The 26,060-nt window shown below is 45.4% G+C and overlaps 2 protein-coding genes across 2 annotated transcripts in view; one reads left to right on the top strand and one right to left on the bottom strand.

The window, feature by feature from the left end:
* Positions 1 to 8,016, bottom strand: part of CFAP96 (cilia and flagella associated protein 96) — a 46,504-nt gene extending 38,488 nt beyond the window's left edge. The window contains exons 1-2 of the mRNA XM_073578643.1: positions 7,879 to 8,016; positions 1,881 to 2,011 (exon numbers count right to left, since the gene is read on the bottom strand). Of these exons, the coding sequence (XP_073434744.1) occupies positions 1,881 to 1,977 (97 nt within the window). The 5' untranslated portion in view covers positions 1,978 to 2,011; positions 7,879 to 8,016. The remainder of the gene's footprint in view (positions 1 to 1,880; positions 2,012 to 7,878) is intronic.
* A 202-nt stretch (positions 8,017 to 8,218) lies between these two features.
* UFSP2 (UFM1 specific peptidase 2) overlaps positions 8,219 to 26,060 on the top strand; it is a 33,403-nt gene continuing 15,561 nt past the window's right edge. The window contains exons 1-8 of the mRNA XM_073578633.1: positions 8,219 to 8,368; positions 17,311 to 17,389; positions 17,583 to 17,766; positions 17,847 to 17,910; positions 19,783 to 19,937; positions 20,132 to 20,324; positions 21,195 to 21,341; positions 23,750 to 23,914. Coding sequence (XP_073434734.1) covers positions 8,366 to 8,368; positions 17,311 to 17,389; positions 17,583 to 17,766; positions 17,847 to 17,910; positions 19,783 to 19,937; positions 20,132 to 20,324; positions 21,195 to 21,341; positions 23,750 to 23,914 — 990 coding nt within the window. The 5' untranslated portion in view covers positions 8,219 to 8,365. The remainder of the gene's footprint in view (positions 8,369 to 17,310; positions 17,390 to 17,582; positions 17,767 to 17,846; positions 17,911 to 19,782; positions 19,938 to 20,131; positions 20,325 to 21,194; positions 21,342 to 23,749; positions 23,915 to 26,060) is intronic.

Below are 26,060 nucleotides of genomic sequence, written 5' to 3'. Positions count from 1 at the left end.
GCATTCAAGACAGATTGGAGAGGGGAGAGTTTGGTAAGAGGGAGACTGATTAGAAGTGAGTTACAATAGTCGAGACGAGAATGAATAAGAGAAACAGTAAGAGTTTTTGCAGAGTCAAAAGTAAGAAAAGGTTGTATTCTAGAAATGTTTTTGAGGTGCAGATGACAAGAGCGAGCCAGTGATCGAATGTGGGGGGCAAAGGAAAGCTCGGAATCAAGTATGACCCCAAGACAGCGGTGACATGAAATAATACGTCATCAAGAGCAGGTCCATTATAAAGTATTGGAGGTAACTTGACATTTGAATGTAGGAAATGCTCAGTTTGTATGAAAAAAATGTAAATGAAAAATTGAAACATTTTGTAATTAACTTGTAAGTCGTCTGGTGTTTTGACTTGTCCGTAGTGATATCTCTTGCATTGGGGTGTAAGTATTTGCTAAGATTCTGAAACTTTTTATGTAGATGCTTCCCCAGTATATAATAGCATATCCCGAGAACAGGCTCAGAAACTAAGCACATGCCATACCCGGCAGATGTTGGCTGTGTCATACAGTTAGCATTTGCCCGTAATTCCAGCTATTAAAGCTAGCTACGCACACTACTGTTTAACCATTTAGATCATCAACATTCGGATCACCATCTTGGACCTCCTACAAAGACCAGCCTATGGCCGAACTTCATATGAAAATGTATTTTTAACTAAAAGTTATAATACTGTAGGATTGCCGTATATTGAGTAAGCGATCAAAAATTTGTGACTTTTAGTGTTTTTACACTAAAAACACGACGGCTCTAGTTTTCAAGAGGTGAGAAAATAGTTGCCAAATGCAGCCCAACAAAGTCATCATAATTGAAGCCACAAAGGTGGCATGAATAAACTCAGAAATTTACCCCAATTTTGTAAACTGGCACACAGCAACTGAAATATGCGTCAAATTCAAGTCCCCCATGGAGTTTAAAAAGTGAAAAAGTTTTTCTAACTAAAAATATAAAAGTTTGAATCACTTCCTCTTCTCACTGAACTACTCATACTCAACTGAGAGGAGTAATCCAGTCACATAGCAGCAGAAAAGGAGGAGGACTAAAGAGAAAAGCAGAAGAAGAGCAAAGAAAAAGGAGAGGGAGGGAAAGGAGGAAAGGCGAGAGGAAAGGGTGTTCAAAGGTGGCGTCCAAAGAAGACAGGTTGTTTTCTCCCATAAGGGCCAGATAGTCAGCAGAAGATAAAACCAGGTTTTGTTTAAAAAAAAAAGTCATAAGAATTATTAATCATATAAATGAGTTCAGAAATGCCATTTTTCAGTCACCGCACCTCCCAAAAAATGCAATAAAAAATAGATCAGAATGTTGTATTTACGCCAAAACAGGATCAATAAAAATGTATGAAAAAACAAAAGCCCTTATACAGGTCCATCAATGCAAGAAAAGTTTGTTGTTTTTTTTTTTTTGCAAGATACTTCTTAACTAAGATATTTACTGCCCAGTAAACGCTGTTTTTCAGTAAATTAAATGTTAAAGGAATGATGACGTTCCAAACCACAACTCATCCCTGCAAAAAACAATCTCTCATCTGGATGTGTCAGAAGCTATAGCTCTTGGAAGAAGGGACGAAAAAAATCAAAACAAAGAGTAAAAACAAAAATCACTGGTCAGGAATAGGTTAATAGATTGCATCAGATTAGAAAATATGCCCGCTTTCTTCCAGAAGCAGCGCCAGTCACCGAAACGCAATAGTCAGTCCGTAGACGAGAGGTGTGGATTACGGCATAAAGCAGCTATTGTTTTTAGTCTCTTAGTACCTGATCCCATTTACACCTTGGGAATTATTTTTCTATTATATAGCTTAGCATTCTACATAGTGATATTCGATAAAGCCAACTTACTAGAGCAGGGTGTGACGTATTTGTCTCCTATACTGATGTAGCTCATCTCACGGAACAGACCGATCCGATCCATATCGGATTTTGCTTCGCTAGGCATTGTTGTGAAGCGCTGATCTTACACACCTTGTATCCTAAGGGAAAGAGAGTAATATGGTATAGGCAATGGTGTCATCCAAAAGTACGGTCATCAGTTAGACTATTCATGATGGAATGGTAAAGGCTGCAGCAGATCAGCAGCCACAGATTGGTTGCAGCGGTCATGGGACATTACAGGAACGGAAGCGGTTTAGGAGGTAAATATAGAGAGTTTTTCTATTGTTTTGCTCTATGGAGCTATTATAATAATTTTTTCAATGTCATTTTCATTGTCAGTCACCCTTCTTAAGAGAACTGTAAAATATTGCTGCTCGTACTGCGCTCACGATAGACTGAACACAGTACTGAAGCGATCACTTCTCTGCAGGCTCATCATTATCCTCACAGACAGGAATCCAAGAACACTGCAGGCAGATAACACTGGGCCCTCCATTAATGATGGAGACATTGTCTCTTTTCTGAACACTAAACTATACACGTCACCCGATCATGCCTATTCTTCTACAGAAATGTGAAAAATGCGCAAGCAGCTCATCTAGTCGGGTGCACGACAGTAAAAGCAACAGTCCAAAGGATAGCCAGCACTCACATCTGCTTGAAAGAATTGCTTTATTCATCTAGTAGTATCCAAGGCACAAAAAAGGTTGAACACAACAGCACAAAAATTAAAAAGGCAAAAAAGAAATATCCACTGTGCTCCTAGACAACATATTTTGATCCTACAGCTGAAACCAGAAGTTTACATACACTATATAAAAAGACACATCTGCATGGTTTTCTCAATATCTGACATGAAATCAAAATAAACCTTTCCCGTTTTAGGTGAATTAGGATTACCATAATTATTAATATTTGCTAATGCCAGAATAATGAGAGAATGTTTTAAGGCATTTTTATTACTTACAGCAAAGTCAAAGTTTACATATATCTCATTAGTATTTTACCATTGCCCTTAAACTGAATGACTTGGGTCAAACGTTTGGGATCTCCTTCCACAAGCTTCTCACAATAGTTGGTCAGAATTTAGGCCCATTCCTCCTGACAAAACTGGTGTAACTGATCCAGGTTTGTAGGTCGCCTTGCTCGCAACCTGCCTTTTCAGCTTTGCCTATAAATTTTCATCAACATAAGATCTAGGGAGGTCGACACCGGCCTCCCCACCAATCAGTTATTAACAGCTCTCGGAGAGGTCAGATTTAAACAATGTACAAAGCAGAAGAGCACAGCTCTGTACATGATCCAGCGCCTGCTGCTGCAGACCAGCTAGTATTCTCATCTATAGGAGCTGAGCGGCTCTATTTAGTGGGGGTTTCGGATGTTGGACACCCCCCCGATCTTACGTTGATGACCTGTCTTTGGGATAGGTCATCAGCACAAGAGTAGAGGATAACCTCTTTATGGTAACTGAACACTTTGTAGAGTTGGGAAAAAAACCCTGCACAGATGATCCTGGAAGCCACAAGGTCTTCAGCTACGAATACAGAGGCTATTACTGGCATCTGATTATGGTTAATCATACACTGAAGAACACAGACGACTCCAGACGCCATCAGTCTCGTTCTCACTAATGAGTGAAACTGGAAGGCGTGAAAGCCCAGGAATTATTTATAATCCCGTGTCCAGCGGCTATACATTATTAACAGAGACTAACGAGCAGAGCTTCACGTCTGAATGATTCAGTGATGTCACGCAGAACTCGGCGGGTGACAATACCGTTCTTCTGTTTTACCATAACTTCTTTATTTTTTGAATCAGAGAACCAATCACAGAGCAGCTTTGTTTTTTCAAAAGTGAATTACAAGCTGAAAGCTGTGCTGTGATTGGTTGATATAGAGCTTTCCTTTTACACAGGTTAATCTTTAAAAACTCTCTTGATTTTCTAGCTGCCTTTTCACAAAACCTCTGACATGTCAAAGTGAATCGTCAGAAGTTCTGATCACTGTTAGGCCGTGTGCACATGAGTACAGTTCACAGTCAATATGCAAGTAACGACGTCTGGACTGACTTCAGGGCTTCCGGCCCAGGCCTACAGCACCAGAGATGCATACGAGCCTGTTCGTTTGGGTTGGGAGACACATCGTAAAGTCCAGGCCTCACATACTGTATACGGACCATTAAGTGTAGTCGTGTGAACTCGGCCTCACAGAAGAGCAGAACTCTCCTGTCAGGACGGTGCACAAACACTCGGGTTCATTTTTTTTCTCCTATGAAACCCTGTTTTCTGTATTCACAAGTGAGTTTTTCTCCAGATTTTTGATTGCTGACTGTTTACACCACATTTGAGCCTTCCAACGCCTGTGTCTGCAATGGTATATTAGACTATGCTCTTGTCTGCAGTAAGAGTGGATGTGCTGTAGCTAGCCACAATCATTAGCTAGCAGCGGCCAAGCTATTGTTCAGCTGGCAGCTATCTCACCCAACTCCCCCATACACAGGAGCGCTCGGCTCCAGTTGTGGGCAGTCCGGCTCTAGTCGTGGGCGGTCCGGCTCTAGTCGTGGGCGGTCCAGCTCTAGTCGTGGGCGGTCCAGCTCTAGTCGTGGGCGGTCCGGCTCTAGTCGTGGGCGGTCCGGCTCTAGTCGTGGGCGGTCCGGCTCTAGTCAGGGGCGGTCCGGCTCTAGTCATAGGCGGTCCGGCTCTAGTCAGGGGCGGTCCGGCTCTAGTCAGGGGCGGTCCAGCTCTAGTCGTGGGCGGTCCAGCTCTAGTCGTGGGCGGTCCGGCTCTAGTCATGTGCGGTCCAGCTCTAGTCAGGGGCGGTCCGGCTCTAGTCATGAGCGATCCAGCTCTAGTTATGGGCGGTCCGGCTCTAGTCATAGGTGATCCAGCTCTAGTCAGGGGCGGTCCGGCTCTATTCATGAGCGATCTAGCTCTAGTTATGGGCGGTCCGGCTCTAGTCAGGGGCAGTCCGGCTCTAGTCAGGGGCGGTCCGGTTCTAGTCAGGGGCGGTCCGGCTCTAGTCGTGGGTGGTCCGGCTCTAGTCACGGGAAAGGATTTTAGCGTGCACTCAGTCTTGATAACTATGAGGTGCTGGTGTAACAGACCAGAAGGTCTAGTCATGGGCGATCTGGCTCTAGTCATGGGCGGTCCAGCTCTAGTCATGGGCGGTCTGGCTCTTTTTGGTAACCTAAATCATTTGGCTGTGCTCACCAGAAAGTCAGCTCTTTTAGATCCCAAATAGATCCCTATTAAATCTGTGTCCTATCACACATAAACACATATTTATGATAAAATCACCACCATCTATCCTACCACCCACCCATCTGTAGAAAGCCAATAGGGGAGTTTTCAGGGGTGTCAGCTTCAGCAGAAGGATGGTGTAATGTTACATCAATGAGACTTGGAAATTGCAGAAAGGCTGTCACTGAGGTAAGGCTCCCATAAGAGAGCTGAATGGTTCGTGACTGACCCATCAATATTCGGCTCTCCCGCGCGCTCCCTTGTTCTCTATGATAGATCCGCTACTAGAACCAAACAAAAGGACAAAGCAAACACAACACAAGGATAGGGAGATTAACTTCCAACCTACTAGTACTTATGTCAGGAGGCTACCAGACATATTGGATGGAGGCTACATTGGCCACCTTCTGGTGAATGGGGATCCATACTTTTTTATTTTATTTATATAGCGCCACCATATTCCGCAGCGCTGTAAAGATGGCATAATCAATTTCCCCTACAATCTAAGTCCCCTATCAGTATGTGTTAGAACTGTGGGAGGAAACCCATGCAAACAAGACCTTGGGAGCACCCGGAAAAAAGTAAGAATGTAAGAAGACCCCAATACTTCCTGCCATCCACTAGGACCCTCTTTTACACATTACACTGACTGACTACAATCATAACATGGTGGAAAATGTGATGACGGAAACCGCTGCGGATAGAGACCATGGGAAGGAAGAGGATTTATTCTTCTAGAAAACCTTACTCTGCAGAGAGCTGAGCGCCCCCTACCCAGTCTCCTCATTATGTCTCATTGCCCCTCATGGTGGCCCCAGCTCCTAGATGTGACATGGGGTTTGTGGTGACCCTGAGAGACCCCTGCTCATCCCCCTCATGGTGACCCCAGCTCCTAGATGTGACATGGGGTGTGTGGTGACCCTGAGAGACCCCTGCTCATCCCCCTCATTTCCCCTCATGGTGACCCCAGCTCCTAGATGTGACATGGGGTGTGTGGTGACCCTGAGAGACCCCTGCTCATCCCCCTCATTGCCCATCATGGTAACCCCAGCTCCTAGATGTGACATAGGGTGTGTGGTGACCCTGAGAGACCCCTGCTCATCCCCCTCATTGCCCATCAGGGTGGCCCCAGCTCCTAGATGTGACGTGCGGTGACACTGAGACCCCTGCTCGTCCCTCTCATTGCCCCTCATGGTGACCCCAGCTCCTAGATGTGACATGGGTCGTGTGGTGACCCTGAGAAACCCCTGCTCAACCCACTCATGGTGACCCCAGCTCCTAGATGTGACATGGGGTGCGCGGAGACCCTGAGAGACCCCTACTCATCCCCCTCACTGCCCCTCATGGTGACCCCAGCTCCTAGATGTGACATGGGTCGTGTGGTGACCCTGAGAAACCCCTGCTCATCCCCCTCGTGGTGACCCCAGCTCCTAGATGTGACATGGGGTGTGTGGAGACACTGAGAGACCCCTGCTCATCCCCCTCATTGCCCCTCATGGTAACCCCAGCTCCTAGATGTGACATGGGGAGTGCGGTGACCCTGAGAGACCCCTGCTCATCCCCCTCATTGCCCCTCATGGTGGCCTTAGCTCCTAGATGTGACATGGGGTGTGCGGTGACCCTGAGAGACCCCTGCTCAACCCCCTCATTGCCCCTGAGAGACTCTTGCTCATCCCCCTCATGGTGACCCCAGCTCCTAGATGTGACATGGGGTGTGCGGTGACCCTGAGAGACCCCTGCTCGTCCCCCTCATTGCCCCTGAGACCCCTGCTCATCCCCCTCATGGTGACCCCAGCTCCTAGATGTGACATGGGGTGTGCAGTGACCCTGAGAGACCCCTGCTTGTCCCCCTCATTGCCCCGCATGGTGGCCTTGAGAGACCCCTGCTCATCCCCCTCATGGTGACCCCAGCTCCTAGATGTGACATGGGGTGTGCAGTGACCCTGAGAGACCCCTGCTCGTCCCCCTCATTGCCCCTGAGAGACCCCTGCTCATTCTCCTCATGGTGACCCCAGCTCCTAGATGTGACATGGGGTGTGTGGTGACCCTGAGAGACCCCTGCTCATCCCTTTCATTGCCCCTCATGGTGGCCCTGAGAGACCCCTGCTCATCCCCCTCATGGTGGCCCTGAGAGACCCCTGCTCATCCCCCTCATGGTGGCCCTGAGAGACCCCTGCTCATCCCCCTCATGGTGGCCCTGAGAGACCCCTGCTCATCCCTCTCATTGCCCCTCATGGTGACCCTGAGAGACCCCTGCTCATCCCCCTCATGGTGACCCCAGCTCCTAGATGTGACATGGGGTGTGTGGTGACCCTGAGAGACCCCTGCTCATCCCCCTCATGGTGACCCCAGCTCCTAGATGAGACAAGGGGTGTGCGGTGACCCTGAGAGACCCCTGCTCATCCCCCTCATGGTGACCCCAGCTCCTAGATGTGACAAGGGGTGTGTGGTGACCCTGACAGACCCCTGCTCATCCCCCTCATGGTGACCCCAGCTCCTAGATGAGACAAGGGGTGTGCGGTGACCCTGAGAGACCCCTGCTCATCCCCCTCAATGTGACCCCAGCTCCTAGATGTGACAAGGGGTGTGTGGTGACCCTGAGAGACCCCTGCTCATCCCCCTCATGGTGACCCCAGCTCCTAGATGTGACATGGGGTGTGCGGTGAATCAGGATCACATCCCCAGACCAGAGCCCCAATAAACAAGCCCCCCACACACTGACCATACCTGACCCTCAGTCTCCAGCTCCTCCTCAGCTCTTTAGATCCCAGCTGACAGCTTGTTACCAGTGGTTGCCATGGAAATGGACTAACTCAAGTAAGTGAGATGCCGAACTTCAGTTTTTCTCATAAACATCGCACATTTATACCATTACCTGCTTCTTAATTATATCAGTAATTTGACAGAAACAAATGTTTTTTATATGTCTAGAAGAAATGTTTAGCGTTCACTGATAAGATGTCGCCAAGTTCGTGACACACCGCCCTCCCCCGTTCTGTTAATGGTTCCGCCCTCTCTCACTTGCACGCTGGGAAATGTAGTTCTGTTGCGTGTGTGAAATTGTCACGCATGCGTCAAAAGTACTGAACGCCTTGGTGGGGGCGGGGTTTGTGTGACACGTGCGCTGCCGTTAAGTGATTGACAGCTAGTAACCGGAAGCTGGGAGGAAGAGAAGAGTGAAGAGCAGCATCAGTGCGAAGTCAGCGCCGGGGACATGGTGAGAGGGACACGTCTGATAGCAGGGAGCATGTGCAGAGCTGGCAGGCGCCCACACACCGGCCCCTCCGTGCCTATCCACATCACGTGGAAACATATGGTAGCCAGTGACCTGCTGTGCCTGCAGCTTGTGCTCTGGTATCTGGCAGTCCCGTGGCATCAGAGTCTGCAGCCTGTGCTGGCTGATTAGCCTGGGGCCCAGAATATAAAGGACCCACACTCCATAGACCCCCTCCTCACCCTCCATGGACCCCCTGCGGACATGCAGCCTGCAGCTTGCCATGTACATTGGGGTCTATGGCTCCCTTGGAGATCAGCGGCTCCAGAGATTGTAGCTGCTTATCCTTCCATCTACTGCCACCAGGCAGCGCTCCCATCCCTGTGACTCGTCCCAGGGCTTCCAAGTGTGATAGTGAGCAAAATGGATCAGTTATTATTGCGCCATTTATTCTATGGCGCTTTACATGTCAGTAGGGGTATAACATAAAGAACTAGGACAATAAAACAACAAAATGAGGAGAGAGGACCCTGCCCGCGAGGGCTCACAATCTACAAGAGGTGGGGGAGGCTACAGTAGGCGAGGGTAGAGCTGGTCGTGCAGCGCAGGACTGTGGAGTCGGTAAGCCAAACCTCCGACTCCTCAATTTCCCTTACACCGACTCCACGACTCCGACTCCCACACATATTGCTTATATTTAAGTGAAAAATTTATTGTAGTACAATGTGAACATCAGACATTTAATCATTTCTATGATCCAATAATCAAGATATTTAGGTAGAACATAATATCTATCTATTGGAATACAACTTTAGAACACAAAAAACTGTAATAAATTGTAAATATGTAATACACTATGTAATATCGATTACATACATACGGTACAGACCAAAGTTTGGTCACACCTTCTCATTCAAAGAGTTTTCTTTATTTTCATGACTATGAAAATTGTAGATTCACTCTGAAGGCATCAAAACTATGAATTAACACATGTGGAATTATATAATTAACAAAAAAGTGTGAAACAACTGAAAATATGTCTTGTATAATAAATGCCCTAAGCAGCTTCCGCTTGTAACAACTTCCGTCCAGTTGTAACCGGTGACGTCACCGCACACCTCTTTCCACGCACACCACTCCTCCTCAACACACACACTCCACTCACCTTTCACCATCTCCACTCACGTCCACTCACTCTTTCACTCCACATACGACCCCTTCTCTCACTCCGTCTCTCATACTCACGCCGTCATCGCCGCTGATCCACGATCCCCGACATCTTCCGCCGGAGCCATCCTGGATCCAGACGTCCTCCACGCTGGCGACATGTTCTTGCGGCGACGCCATCTTGAGTATCATGAAATCCGGCGATACTCAAGATGGCGTCGCCACAAGAGCATGTCGCCAGCGTGGATGCCGTTGGGATCCAAAATGGCGTCGGCGAAATCTCGCGAGATTTCGCCAACGCCATTTTGGATCCCGACGTCGTCCGACATGTTCTTCCGGCGACGCCATCTTGAGTATCGCGGGATTTCACGATACTCAAGATGGCGTCGCGGCGCCATTTTGGATCGGTGAAATCCCGCGATACTTAAGATGGCGTCGCCGCAAGAACATGTCGCCGGCGAGGACGACGTCGGGATCCAAAATGGCGTAGGTGAAAACTCGCAAGATTTCGCCAACGCCATTTTGGATCCCGACGTCGTCCGACATGTTCTTCCGGCGACGCCATCTTGAGTATCGCGAGATTTCACGATACTCAAGATGGCGTCGCCGGCGTGGAAGGACGTCTGGATCCAGGATGGCGCCAGCGGAAGATGATGTCGGGGATCGTGGAGCAGCGGTGATGACGGAGTGAGAGAAGGGGTCGTATGTGGAGTGAAGGAGTGAGTGGAGATGGTGAAAGGTGAGAGGAGTGTGTGTTGAGGCGTGTGTGTGTTGAGGGTTAACATGGCAAGAGGTGTGATGCCATAATCTAGTGTCTTATATTCTAGGTTCTTCAAAGTAGCCACCGTTTGCTTTGATTACTGCTTTGCACACTCTTGGCATTCTCTTGATGCGCTTCAAGAGGTAGTCACCGGAAATGGTCTTCCAACAGTCTTGAAGGAGTTTCCAGAGATGCTTAGCACTTGTTGGCCCTTTTGCCTTCACTCTGCGGTCCAGCTCACCCCAAACCATCTCGATTGTGTTCAGGCCTGGGGACTGTGGAGGCCAGGTCATCTGGCGTAGCACGCCATCACTCTCCTTGGTCAAATAGCCCTTACACAGCCTGGAGGTGTGTTTGGGGTCATTGTTCTGTTGAAAAATAAATGATGGTCCAACTAAACACAAACCGGATGGAATAGCATGCCGCTGCAAGATGCTGTGGTAGCCATGCTAGTTCAGGATGCCTTCAATTTTGAATAAATCCCCAACAGTGTCACCAGCAAAGCACCCCCACACCATCACACCTCCTCCGCCACGCTTCACGGTGGGAACCAGGCACGTAGAGTCCATCCGTTCACCTTTTCTGCGTCGCACAAAGACATGGTGGTTGGAACGAAAGATCTCAAATTTGGACTCGTCAGACCAAAGCACAGATTTCCACTGGTCTCATGTCCATTCCTTGTGTTCTTTAGCCCAAACAAGTCTCTTCTGCTTCCTGCATGTCCTCAGCAGTGGTTTCCTAGCAGCTATTTTACCAATGAAGGCCTGCTGCACAAAGTCTCCTCTTAACACTTGTTGTAGAGATGTGTCTGCTGCTAGAACTCTGTGTGGCATTGACCTGGTCCCTAATCTGAGCTGCTGTTAACCTGCGATTTCTGAGGCTGGTGACTCGGATGAACTTATCCTCCGCAGCAGAGGTGACTCTTGCTCTTCCTTTCCTGGGGCGGTCCTCATGTGAGCCAGTTTTTTGTAGCGCTTGATGGTTTTTGCCAATACACTTGGGGACACTTTCAAAGTTTTCCCAATTTTTCGAACTGACTGACCTTCATTTCTTAAAGTAATGATGGCCACTCGTTTTTCTTTACTTAGCTGCTTTTTTCTTGCCATAATACAAATTCTAACAGTCTATTCAGTAGGACTATCAGCTGTGTATCCACCAGACTTCTGCACAACACAACTGATGGTCCCAACCCCATTTATAAGGCAAAAAATCTCACTTATTAAACCTGACAGGGCACACCTGTGAAGTGAAAACCATTTCTGGTGACTACCTCTTGAAGCTCATCAAGAGAATGCCAAGAGTGTGCAAAGCAGTAATCAAAGCAAAAGGTGGCTACTTTGAAGAACCTAGAATATAAGACATATTTTCAGTTATTTCACACTTTTTTGCTAATTCTATAATTCCACATGTGTTAATTCATAGTTTTGATGCCTGCAGAGTGAATCTACAATTTTCATAGTCATGAAAATAAAGAAAACTCTTTGAATGAGGTGTGTCCAAACTTTTGGTCTGTACTGTGTGTGTGTGTGTGTGTGTGTGTGTATGTGTATATATATATATATATATATATATATATATACACACACATACACACACACAGTATGACTTATCTCAGCTAGATCCTCAGGCTACATTCACGCTATGGGCGTAGCCAGGATCAAACTTAGGGGGGGGGCAGAACCTCATGCCGTTCCGCAGAATTTCATACTGCACACCTCAGCTGCTGCAGAACCTCATACTTCACACACCTACACTTGAAAATAAAGCCTGCACCCTAAGAAGATGTGGTGATGAATGCAGTGTATTTATTCCAACTATCAGTTGATGTTGATGTGTTACTGAAGACGAGCAATGCCTGTCCTGGGTGTCCTTTTGGGCAGCTAAGAGGTGTGCCTGACTGGTGCTAAAAAAAGGAGTGTTAGTCTGTGTGCTACTCAGCTTTCATTCTTTTTGGTACAGATATGATATGGATACAGATATGGATATATAGATAGAGCAGATTTCTAATCTGCTTTTGCTATTCGACTCCACCAAAATGAGCACCGACTCCGACTCCACAGCCCTGGTGCATCGGTTTGGTGGATCGGTGGTTACTGCAGGTTGTAGGCTTGTCAGAAGAGGTCGGTCTTCAGGTTCTTTTTGAAGGTTTCCATGGTAGGCGAGAGTCTGATATGTTGTGGTAGAGAGTTCCAGAGTAGGGGGGATGCGCGGGAGAAAGATTGTATGCGATTGGTGGGAAGAGGGGAGTAGAGAAGGAGATCTTGTGAGGATTGGAGGTTGTGTGCTAGTAGGTACAGAGACGAGGTCACAGATGTATGGAGGAGACAGGTTGTGGATGGCTTCGTTTGTCATGGTTAGGGTGTTGAACTAGATTTTTTGGGTGATGGGGAGCCAGTGCAGGGATTGACAGAGGGGAGAGGCCGGGTAACAGCGGGGGGGAGGGGCAGGTGGATTAGTCGGGCAGCAGCGTTTAGGATAGATTCACACATCCGTCAGTATCACGGATCCGGGAGACCGGAGAGCATGTCCTATACTCGTTCATGTTTACGGATTTGATTCGGCCATTGGAGTGTATAGAAATCTGTAAAAACCAGAAGACAGACTTTGAACTGCTGTTTTCCGTGTGAAATTCACCAGTTTTTATCTGATGCATTGGGAAGAGTTAATGAATAAATAAAGGTCCTGACCGTCTCACCTGCTCCAGTGAGAAATGGGATGACACCCAAGAAACGTCAGCATTTGGTTTCAGTCACCGGGGCGGTTCAGTAGAAACTGCTGCTGTAACCATGCCCCCCCCCCCGACCCTGACTTACAGCCGGCTCCAATGCAGAGCCAGGATCACTGATGGAGGGCACAGGTACCGCTGCCTCTCCATATACTCCGAGCGGTGACTGAACCATCAGCTGGCGGGGAGGACAAAGTTCATTTCCTTCCCACAGGGTTCGGCTAAGTGCGGGCAGGTTAGTAACACTATTAAAAACCCAAGAACAAAACAATAAGAAAATACAACGCAGTAAATAAACAGCAATAGTACATGAAAATAACATAGGATGCTTAGCTAACAGAATTTTTATAAAAAAAAACCTAAAAGCCATTCCACAACGTCACGGTATTCTGGACGGTCCTAGCCTCTAACATTAAAACCTCTGTCGGCCCCCGGAGTCCTCCCGGCCCTCATTGGCGCTGGCGGCAACTTCCGTTCTCAGGGATGCATTGTGCGGATGACGTCACGGTCGCGAGACCGCTACGTCATCAGAGGTCATTCGCACAATGCATTCCTGGGGAGCGGTGGTTGCCGCCAGCGCCAATGAGGGCCGGGAGGGCTCCGTGGGCAAACAGAGTGTAAGTATATCCTTATTTTCTATTTTTAACATCCTATCTTTTACTATTGATGCCACATAGGCAGCATCAATAGTAAAAAGTGGTCACACATGTCAAGCACTATGCTTGACAAGTGTGACCAACCTGTCAATCACTTTTCCAAGCGATGCTTCCAATCACTTGGAAAGTGCTAGAGTTCTGCAAGCTAAAAACGCTTGTGTTTTGCGGGAAAACGCATGCGAATTCCGCATGCGTTTTACCCGCGGCAGGGACTTGCGAACATTCCCGCAGCATTTCTGCAACGTGGGCACATAGCCTTATATTGAGCAGGTGTGGTCTATGGCAGAGTGCATGAGATTGAGGCAAATGCTCTCTTATGTTTTAGGCTCTGCCCACAGTAGGGTGCTGAATCCCCCACTACCAGCAGCTGTCCTGCCAGCCCCTGCAATGATATACCCAGCTTTCGGAGGACGTGTCTTGCCGCAGCAGTGCTAGTATTGTACTGACACCCCCTCATCTACCTTTTGTCACTGGGTTACCACGACAGAGAAGAGCCAGAAGACTGCTCCTGCGCTGTAAAGATGCACTTCACCTTATTAAACCGTGTAAATATCTTTTGGCAGTACAGGGGTTAATCGGCCATGTTTGGAGATCTGGGAGTCTGAGCTCTCAGCTGAGCATAGTTAGCCACTCCTATCACCTATATAATCTGGGTCCTGACTGACACACCTCGTAGGAGTTAGCGTATGCTGCATGGCTAGGAGGATAGTAGTTGGTTGTATGAGAAGGTGTATGGTGGGTTTATCTGTGACTGTTGCTTGGTTTAGTAAGTGTGATAATTCCCTTTCCTTCTCCTACTTTGGTTTTCCCCCCATCCTCTACGCCCTGGGGCATCCCTTTGATATTTGTGTGTGTATATTTGTATGCCTGTTATTTTCCGTTTTCCCTGTTCTTGTTACCTTGTTCGTCTGTTTTGTGTACTACGGTGCCCTACTACTCCCCTCTTCCCTGGGTGGGGAAGGGTACAGATGGAGGGTGGATTTTGGAGATAAGGCAAGTAATGTGGCCCTGGCATCTTCACCATCAGAAGTAACTTGGGAAACCGGGCGAGCTAGGGCGCCCTCTAGCGTTAGGAACAGGGATGGAGCCCCTGGTCCCGGGTCACCCAACAACCAAGTCATGACACCTATCTAGCAAACTTATTGGGCTGTGACAGACCTGGACTAGCCTCCCTGACCCTTCCGTGTGTTTGATGGACAGAACATGTACCTATTATATAAAACCAAAAAGAATTTTCTATTTGGGACAGTAACAGTAATATAAGTAAGGCAAAAATGAAATGTAGGGGCAAACAATTGTAATAACTATTGAATAAAGTTTATTAATAAATATATACTTATAAACGCTTAGTGGTGAAAAGAAGTCAGACTAAAAGGCAAACATTAGAAAAAAAGATATAGATTAATAACTGGACCCAAAATCACTGATGTATGAGGCAAGAAAAAAACTTATATATGAGTCATAAATGAAGCATATAAATAGACCTGATATAAAGAACAGGTAAAGTATAAATATGAAAAATAGCAATCCTATTAATATGCTCAATAATAATGCATAACGGCTTTATATAGCAAGAATTTCCATGGCAATGTGTGTCTGAATAACAGGAACACCAACTGCATGCTGTAATAGAAACACTACATAATGCATATACCTTAGGACATAATCTGCCCCTAAGAGACACAAGGGAGAATAAAGGGTGCCCAGGCACCTTGACGCGCGTTTCAAAAACCGTTTCATTAGGCCATTCATATTTGAGTCTGTGTGGATGTTCATATGTCTGTGCGTTTGGTGGGTTTTTTTGCTAATTTTTCGGGCCTCAAAAAAAAACAAATAGTATGTTTGTTTTTCATTTAAGTCACAGATCAAGCTCCTCTGTGTTTAAAAAAATAAATAAAAAAAATGGGTGTGTGAAAATCATTGACAAGCGCATGGATGGCATCTGTGTGCAGTCCGTACGCAGGCTTGCTTTAATATTCTGATGGGTAGAATCAGATAAATTTCTATTAACGAAATTCAAACAGAGAACAGAGTCCAGACATTGCAATGTCCAACAAGGTCACATATTTTCAATTACAATGCATCCCCTCCTCCCCCCCCCCCCCTTATAGAAACATCAGTAACAAATACTCCATTCGGGATCTTCGTCTCTCCACCCACGGAGTCCACAATGCATCGAACATTTTTTCCCTTTTTCTTTTGGCATAAATATCTTTTTCCATATTTACAATAAAGTCTGATTGTCTAATAAATTCTTGTATCATCGGCGGTTCGTCACTTATCCAATGCCTGGCTATTAATTTGCGAGCAATGTATAACAATCTAGCTATCGCCAATTTGAACGGATTATGAATTTGAATCTCCTCCACATAACCCAAAATACAAACCACAGGATCCCTCTCGATTCTACAGTCATACACTCCCTCTATAGTGTTAATAACCCCTGTCCAGTATGAGTCCAGTCTGGAGCACTGAAACAACATGTGAGATCCCAGACCCATCAGTCTGACAATGAGGGCACTCAGAAGTCCTGTCCTGCCCTAGATAGTCTTTCAGGGGTCCTGTACACTCTATGGAGCACATATATTTGTGAGAGTCTACCCGGCTAACTCAGTGACAATTGGGGTATGTATTCCATAATCGCCTCCCACTTATCTTCTAACGGTCCCAATTCGTCTTCCCACTTCTCTTTAGCCTTAATTGGGTATTTGATTAAAAAGGTATGCATTAAGTCCTTATAAATACCTGACATAACTCCTTTTGTTCCCCCATCACTACACACATACAGTCTTACTCTGCACTATGTAAGCATGACAGCTGTCTATACTGGAATCTACAGATCTCAGATAACTCGTATTCCTCCTGTAGTTTCTCAAAAGTCACTAGTCCCCGCGGGTCCTGTAATTGGGCCATGTATTGAATTCCTTTCCTCGTCCAGTTTTGAAATTCTCCCATTTTGTCAAATTCCAGCAGCTTTTCATTTTGCCATATAGGGGAGTAATTAGTCAGGGCCACCACTCCCCTAATCCCTTTAATCTCCTCCCACACCTTGTGTATCAGGGCTAGAGTGGGGCATGACTAAAACTACCTGCCTCCAGTCCTTGAACCAATGAGCCTCTCCCCAACTCAATATCCGCCACGTCGAACCCCTGCCCTCTGTATCTCTCTAACCATAGGGCAGCACGGTGGCTCAGTGGTTAGCACTGGAGTCCTGGGTTCGAATCCCACCAAGGACAACATCTGCAAGGAGTTTGTATGTTCTCCCCGTGTTTGTGTGGGTTTCCTCCGAGTACTCCGGTTTCCTCCCGCATTCCAAAGACATACTGATAGGGAATCTAGATTGTGAGCCCCAATGGGGACAGTGATGATAATGTGTGTAAACTGTAAAAAGCGCTGCGGAGTATGTTAGCGCTATATAAAAATAAAGATTATTATTATCCCCTCAGCTGTTGGCCCTGAGCTGCTGGATAGAATAAGTTTAGCAATTTATATTTTTTATTCGTTACTGATGGTAAAAACTGACCCAGTGATGAAAATGTGATCCAAAACCCTGATGAAAATGAGACTGTATGAGAAAAAAACAAGTGTTGGTCGCTATGTAATAATATGGCCATTGGTTTTCCTCCTGACTCAATAGGTGACCTCAGAAGTTCCAGAAGTCGTTTTTAGGATACGAGGCGGCCTGGGGCTGTCATTCTCATTGACTAAAGCTGATGGTATGGTTTTATTTCATTTGTGGATTTAGTAAAGAAATTCCCTATGATCATGAAATAGTTTATTGTAGAGAAAACCAAGTGCTGATCCTCTTTGATATAGTCAGGGACACCACCGGTTTCTGTAGTTGCTTGTATTGTATAATTATTCGGCTGTAAGGGGGTTTCTCTCCACCTGCTCTGTCTTCCCTTGTAGAGACGTCTTGTAAGAAGGCCTTAGTGGCAGAGCTTAATAATCTGTCCGCGAAGCTTCAGTCTGAATCCTTGGTTTTCCATGTCTGCCGCACTTCATTGTACATATGGCCTAACACCGGAGTCAACACGTCACCCAGTGACCTGACGGACGGCTCCTTGTGTAGAGATGTCTTCAGCTTTATTCAGTGAGCAGAATGGCTTTATTACCTGTAGTAATGTTACCCAGCAGATTGTCACAATTCAGATGTGGTTTTCACTTTGCCAGAACTCGTGACGATGACTCTAGACGCAAATCTTCTAAAAAGAAAGAGAAAAAGCTGCAGGAAAAGGTATGAGGCTTACCGACAAGCTATCGTTCTTACCGATATTTAGGTAGAAGTCACAAACTTTCTCCTTAAAGAGAACCTGTCATCAGGATTTTATACCCCAAATTAATTGCATGTATATTAAGGTGGATAAATGCTGATTGAATCATTACTTTTTTTTACTTGTTTTAGAGAAATCCAACATTGAAATGTTATGCTGATGAGCTGCAAGTGCAGTGGGTGGACAATGCACTTGCAGCTCTACTGCTTCTCTCCCTATTTCCCGCCCACTATATGTCTCTGACAGGTCCCTCTTATTTCAGCGACCTGCTTGCCCTACTGAGATCTGTCGCTCGCGCCTGGTGCGGCTCATGTGCAGTAAGGTCCTCAGGATGTCACTAGACCCAGTGAGTTGATCTGAGCACATGCAGCCCCAGACACTAATGGTGCAAAGATCTCGGTATGGAAAGCATATGGCTGAAACATGAGTGACCTGTCACTCACAGGTGGAGAGAAGGTAGGAGAGCTGCAAGTGCACTGTCCCACCTCGCTGCACTTGCAACTCATCAGAATACAGTTTCTACAATGGATTTTTCTAAAAGGTGAAAACGGTTTCTAAAAGGAAAGTGAAGATTCATTCTGGATTACCTACATGGCAATAGTTTAGGCTATAAAATCCAGGCAACAGGTAAAAAAACTTCTAAAGAAACTTCACCGAAATGTATCTTCAGACTTGTCCATGTGATGGAAGCGCTACCAGTTCTCACAGTGAAGGCTGTGTTGTATAACACGGAGCGTTCTGGAGATTTCCAGCTTGGGTGGTCTGCAGAGTTCTGCATCCCATTATTTAGGGCTATCGCTCACATACCTCTGTCATTGTCTGACGTGCCAGTAAATAGGTGGACTTTCCTTTTAGCCAGGGATGAAGTATTTATCGTTAGCGTTAGTAAAGTAAACTTGGGCCGTGTTCACCCTCTGTGGCTTCCGGTAGGATTTACATGCCTGATTCCCAACGGAATCTATTAACACATTGCCTGCCATGCTTATGAATGGTGTATTGTTTTGTTCATTAACACTTGCTGGAGAATTTTCAGGCAAAATAATGAACATGTTCCAGATTTTAAAATCCACAGAAAAGCCACACATTAATTCTATTGGTGTCCTCCACATGAGTACCCATGTCACACTTGGCTAATGACTGCACACTTTTGGTCATTTTACTGGAAATGTATGAAAAGTCATTATTTTGTTCAGATTGTTCTATTTCTCACTATGTGAAGTCAATATAGAATCACTGCACACGTAAATTATGCTAAAGTGAGCTTTTTATTATTTAATTGACGGTGATGAAGCGACAGCTGACGTTTCGGCCTAACAACGGCCTTTATCACATAGTCGCCCTTTTGAAGTAGAGTTTTGGTAGTCACCGGTTGATAGTTTGTCACAGCTAGGCAATATTTCAAAAAAATGCAGATTATCAAACATTGGTGGCGCAGTGGGGGATGCAGGTACCGCCGTGCCTCAGCAGTGAATGCATCCCCCGCTGCGCCACCAATGTTTGATAATCTGCATTTTTTTGAAATATTGCCTAGCAGTGATAAACTATCAACCGGTGACTACCAAAACTCTACTTCAAAAGGGCGACAATGTGATAAAGGCCGTTGTTAGGCCGAAACGTCAGCTGTCGCTTCATCACCGTCAATTAAATAATAAAAAGCTCACTTTAGCATAATTTACGTGTGCAGTGATTCTATATTGACTTCACATTTACGGGACCAGAGGCTCCCTTTCACTAGCACCGTTTATTCATTACACTAGTCGAGTGCTAGCCATCTGCCATATCTACTATTTCTCACTATGTTAGATGAGCGAATGCAATGTGTCTGTTGTCCACAGCAAGTGGTAAATCTCAGCCCCATGTTTGAAATGTCAACGACTTCTAAAGCGGTGGCCCCGACTCTGAAATCCGACACACAGTGTCATCATCTGGTGACCATCACCCTGCCCATGGATTCGGCTGTGTCTCTCCCTGCAGAAGAGAAATGGTGCAGGTCAGTATTTGTACAGTTTTCCGATGCCGTCCATCACTATAATATTATGAGGCTTATTAGCCCACGGAAGGGGGAAAAATAGCCACCGTTAAAAGGTTGTGGTGGGAACTGCTCCTGGGATCCATATACCACAGTCATTTGTATGCACAGCTGAAAACAGTGTGCTTTTTTTTTTCCTTTTATTCTTGGCCCAGGGCACAGAAGATCCTCGTGAAGAAGCTCACACAGCAGCTGGCTGACATGGAGACGTGCCTGATGATGTATATGAAAGGAACCGCCATTCGTGTGGCAGAACCATTTCACTTCATGGTACCTGGGAGAGAAGAACTTGTCACCGTGGTTTACCCCGCAGGAGTGGCAGACTCTCAACTAGAAGATTGTAGAAAGGTATGTTGACTGCACAGATGTTCCACATATTGTCATGACCCACAGCACACCATCTTGATTACAGACGGTTGTCTCACGTCAGAAGCTTTAGATAATTTAGCATTGCACAAGCCACTGACCGATGTCTGGTTAGGGGTCAGATTCCACGTCGTGATGTCCCAATTCTGTTACCTGAGTCAAGGTGACCATTGCTAGATCTGTAGGGCAGCTCCAGTGTAAACTGCTGGTCGAAAGCCCCTTTGCATATGACAAGGTTGTTCAGCAGCTAAAAGTTTTTTCAAATGGTCTCAGATCAGTTTAAAAAAAAATTAAATGGAGCAATATTCTCCCCCTATTTAGAAAACCAAATCCCATTTTGAGTATATCTAGTCCGCCCCGTCTACATTTCCTGGTCCCACCTAGGCGTAGCGTTAATCAGTGTCGGCAGTTTTGCCACAACTTTTTTACTTGCCTTTCAGTCAGCGCCACATAAAAGCACACAGTAATATAGATCCGTCATGTTCCCCGATAGTTCCTTGTGACCCCATTTCATTCTGCCTTTCTCTTTGTAGATTACCTGCCGAACATCCAACACATGAACCCATTGTTCGTGGTCTCATTGTGTTCTCACTAAAGGTGATATGTTACATGGGCCTGCTTTACCACTGTACGTGAACAGGGCAAGCATAGAAAGTAATCCCCCCTACAGAGAGCGGGTGACACTGAGCCATCTGCATCTCATTCTAAATAGTTAACATGTGATTGTTTTAAAAATTTTGGGTGTTGATTGCTTTTATGGGAAGGGTTAACTAAAGTCACAATTGGACCATGTGCCATGGAAGGCGGTGTTGGGTGCGCCCTGTGTTATGTTACTCGCTCCTTCTCGTTTAGGCATTACATGGGGAGTTTAACCTGCCCCTGGACAGACCATATTTCAGAAGAGCCAACACCTATCATTTTCCTGATGAGCCATACAGAGATGGATATCTACGAAACCCACATGTCCACCTAAACCATCCCTGCCTGGAGGGCGGCACTGTGAGTATTCTGCAGAGTGCACTCATCTGTGATTGTAATACTACCAAAATCTGAGGTTCCCCACGTTAATGCATGGGGGCAGGAGATCCTCCATCAGTTGTTTTATCATAAGAAATCTTTCTTCTCTGTAATACATTAATTAATCTTATTTATCATACGTTGCATTTAATGGATTGTTGCTCCTAGCTGGTGCAAAGTGAACATGTCACACTCATTAAAGGATAGCTCTCGCTTTTGTCGAACTTCTCATAAACAGGAGTATCAGAGTATCATGAAAAAGAAGGGAATTCTGATGTTAAGGGGTATTTTGATGTACATAAATATCAACTATCCACCAATTTTCTGAATATTCCCCATTCTCCTCTGGCTGCAAAACTGCTGGCCAACCACTTCATAAAACTCTCCTTACCAGTGATCTTGTGGAAAAATGGGGTCAGAAAAGAGCGACCAAAATATGGGATTCAGTTTTGGGGCCCACATTTAAAAAAGACATTCAGAAATTAGTCAGTTCAAAGGTGGCAACTAGATTATTACAAGGGATGGAAGTCCTCTCATATAATGAAAGGTTGGAAACGTTGGGCTTGTTTAGCTTATGAAAAAGACTCTTCAGAGGAGATCTCATTTATATGTATAAATATATGTGTGGCCATTACAAAACACTGGCACATGACTTATTCCCTGCAAAGACCATACTGATTACTAGGGGGCACTCATTATGGGTGGAAGAAAGGCGATTCCGACAACTAAACGGGAGAGGGTTCTTTACAGTTAGAGCAGTCAGACTGCGGAAGGCCCGACCACAAGAGGTAGTAATGGCAGACACTAGAACAGCTTTTAGAACAGGGCTGGATGATTTCCTTGATACACATAACATTGTGGGTTATAGTTAATTTAGTGACGAAATGTACAATTGGTGGAGAAAGGGAGAACTTGATGGACCTAGGTCTTTTTTTCAACCTACTTAACTATGTAATGGTGACCGGTCTGCAAACAATTTCCAATGGTTGAATATTTTGCTTGCGAAAAAGAAGGCTAAGGCTGTGTGCACACGTTGCAGATTCTGCTGCGGAATTATCCTTGCAGATTTGTCTAAATCCGCAGGTCAAAATAACTGCGGATTTACTGCAGATTAGCCTGTGGTTTTCCCCTGCGGTTTGACACCTCTACAATGGAGCAGATACCAAACTGCTGCGGAATCCGCACAAAGAATTGACATGCTGCGGATTCAAATTCGCAGCAAATCCACGCGGAAAATTCCGCACCGTGGGCACTGCGTTTTTCAATTTACATAGACTAAAAGGGTACTGTACACCGCAGCAGACTCTGCGCTCTGCTGCGGATCCGCAGGGCCAATTCCGCTGCAGATCCGCAACAGAATCCGCAACGTGTGCACACACCCTAAGATCAAAATTAATAGCTGTCTACAAATATCTCAAGGGCTGTCACATTGTAGAAGGATCATCTTTATTCTCATTTGCACAAGGAAAGACTAGAAGCAATGGGATGAAACTGAATGGGAGGAGACACAGATTAGATATTAGAAACAACATTTTGACAGAGTGATCAGTGAGTGGAACAGGCTGCCACGAGATGCGGTGAGTTCTCCTTCAATGAAAGTCTTCAAACAGAGGCTGGACCGAATCTGTCTGAGATGGTTTAGTGAATCCTGCAGGGGATTGGACACGATGACCCTGGAGGACCCTTCCAACTCTAATATTCTATGATTCTGTGGGGGGGCACAAGAGCAGGGAAACACCGATATAACATTTATTATCTATTCAGGGGCTTGGTGATTTATAATTCATTAGAATACCCCTTTAATTGAGGGGTGTATAAAGGGATTATCCTGCCTTAGGGTTCAAGTCTGCAGTCATTCACTGCAGGCGGTCATGTGACTGTAACTGCGATTTTCACACTTCCAGCCACTTTCCGACTAGATGTGTCCGGCCTCACTAAATACACTTGCATTGAGCGAGGTCGGGCAAGTCTAGTTGGCATGTGACCACATGTAAGCAAATCGCATAGTTGCGGTCACGTGCTCGCTGATTCCGGCACCGGAGAATCCCGGCCACGCTGTCAGGATTCACATAGAGTGACTGCAGACTTGTACCTTAAGGCCTGGACAACCCTTTTATGGATCCTCATCTTGACAAAATTAAAAGTTAGTTACAAAGAGCATGTCGATCTGTGGAGGACGTGTCCTATACCGCAGACATCCCAGTGATTTGAAGATGGACTGTGAAAAGCAGAATTTCCCCTCTGGTTATGGTGCAGGGAATCGAACATTTTACTGACAGGTTTGTGACAATAAGCAAAAGGACAATGTGTATGTGCCTACAAAAACATGGTCGCTGCTAAAAGATAATAGTGATCAATGCTTTTACCACTAATCTATCCTCTCTCCGTAGGTCTCCATGGTACAAGGAGTCTATAGTTACCATCACTACATGCAGGACCGTATGGATGACAATGGCTGGGGCTGCGCCTACCGTTCTCTGCAGACCATCTGCTCCTGGTTCAATTATCAAGGTTATAGTGACAGATCCATCCCACCACACAGGGAGATTCAGCAGGTAGTGGTCATTGCTGCTCATCACAGGGGCACACTGAGTGCTGCTAATATCAGAGATCGGTGCCAATAAGAGGAAAATATATATATAATCATGATTTTTATACCATTCACTACTGGATGAAAAGATGACCTTAATGGGGTATCCCCATCTCCAAAATCCTATCCCAATATGTAGCAGATGTAATAATATTAGCAAATCCCTCCAATTAGAAATGTAGAATAGTTATTCTGATTCACTATGTCGCTTTCTCCATTTATGGCTTGCAGTGGCTTAGTTATTCATGGTTTCGGCCACTGATATAATGACCGTTAGTTGTTAGTGGTTATAACTATGGATACGTAAGCTATTGCAATGCCCGAAATGGGGAAAGCGACATAGCGAATCAGGAAAACTATACTACTTTTCTAATTGCAGGGATTTGCTAATATCATTATTATTAATAAAAATAATATATTACACCTACTATTTATTAGCACAGAATCCTGGAGATGGGAAAACTCCTTTAAAGGAATATTCATTTTTTTTTTCTCCTAAGAGATTGATGTTTCTCTATTGATGCATGGGTAATATCTACAGCCAAGACATATTTTGCCATTGCTGAGATGGCGAGTGTAAGATTCTGTGGAGAAAGGGAGGATGGAGGAGCTAGAGGCAGACACAGCCATTCTGCCGCATGTTCTCGTGAAGCGACCATTGCAGTTCTCCATCCAACTTTGAGCACCATCCATCATCTCCTATCTCATTCATTAACCCCTCAGTGACGGAGCTAATTTTGATCTTAATGACCAGGCCAAATTTTTTAAATCTGACCGTTGTCCCTCTATATGGTAATAAGTCTGCAGGGATCCAAGTGATTGAGTGTTTTTTTTCTTCCTGACCTATTGTCCTTCATGTTGGTGGTAAATTTTGGTTGATATGATTTACCTAAATTTATGAAAATTTGACAATTTGCAAATTTCCCAATTTTCAATCTTTAAATTTTTATGCCTTTAAATCAGATAGTTATACCACACACGATAATAAATAACCTATCCAACTGTCTACTTTACATCAGCACAATTGTTGCAACATAATTTTTTTCGTTAAGAAGTTAGAATGGTTGAGAAGCAATTTTTTAATTTGCCAACAAAACTTACAAAACAATATTTTTAGGGACCACATCACTGTTGAAGTGACTTTGAGGAACCTGCTTCTTTCTCCTCCAGGACTTATCATTTATTCTCTTTGAAGAGACAATTTGCATATTTCCCAGAGGAGCATTGCGGCTTTAAGTCTCCTCATCTGGGCATGCTTAGCATGTCATTCTCTGCAAGGAGAAACGATACTTCTTGGACCTTGGAATAGAAATGCTAGGGTCCCCTAAGAGTTGGGGCCCTGGGCAATTGACCAGTTTGCCACCTCCCCTCCCCCCAAACTCTGGTCCTGACTTTAACTAGTGCTTATTCTTGGACTAAGGCTTTTATTTCAAGCATACTCCAAAAATCCTGCTAAATCATGCTTGAGATTATTTTTGATTGACAGCATACCATCTGTCTTGGAGCGTGTTGATTGATTATTGCTCCTATATATTCACAATTTATAGTGTGGAATTAGATTCACTGTATTATTATAGCCTGTGGTCCACCAATGGACGCATGATTGTGAAAGTCATTGGCTTGCCACCCGTGGGTAGATTTTGCCCATATGTTCAACCGCAGCGTAGACGCATCCCAAGACCTAATTGGATTGAAATGCTCTTTATGCTTGATACCTGTGTTATACTTGAGAAATCTGAAATGTTGCAGAGGTGGTCTTATCTTCATTTTCTATTTATTTAGGCACCCCTGGGTGGAAAGCCAGATATGCTACTTTATTTTTGAAATGCTGCGCACTATATGTACAATACGATTAAAGCGTTTGTCTCATGTTCTGTCTTCAGTTGTACACCGTGGGCCCTTGTTAGCCGCAGCTGATTTGCCGCTTCAGCTGCTGCTGATTGACCAGTTTGGGCTGAGGGCATGGTTGGACCACCAAAGCAATCTGTGTGCTCTCCAATGCTGTAAGAAAAAACAACTTCTAGACATCAAGTCAGCATCAGAGCAGCACTTACAAGCTCTGTAGCTAAAAGCCTGTAAGCGCTGTGCTCCTTACCTAGGAGACCAGCCAC

Source organism: Dendrobates tinctorius, unplaced genomic scaffold (assembly GCF_039654945.1).
Source record: "Dendrobates tinctorius isolate UK_male_01 unplaced genomic scaffold, ASM3965494v1 ptg000008l, whole genome shotgun sequence".
NCBI lineage: Eukaryota > Metazoa > Chordata > Amphibia > Anura > Dendrobatidae > Dendrobates > Dendrobates tinctorius.
The sequence above is the reverse complement of the archived record's forward strand: the minus strand, read 5'-3'. Positions and strand labels throughout refer to the sequence as shown.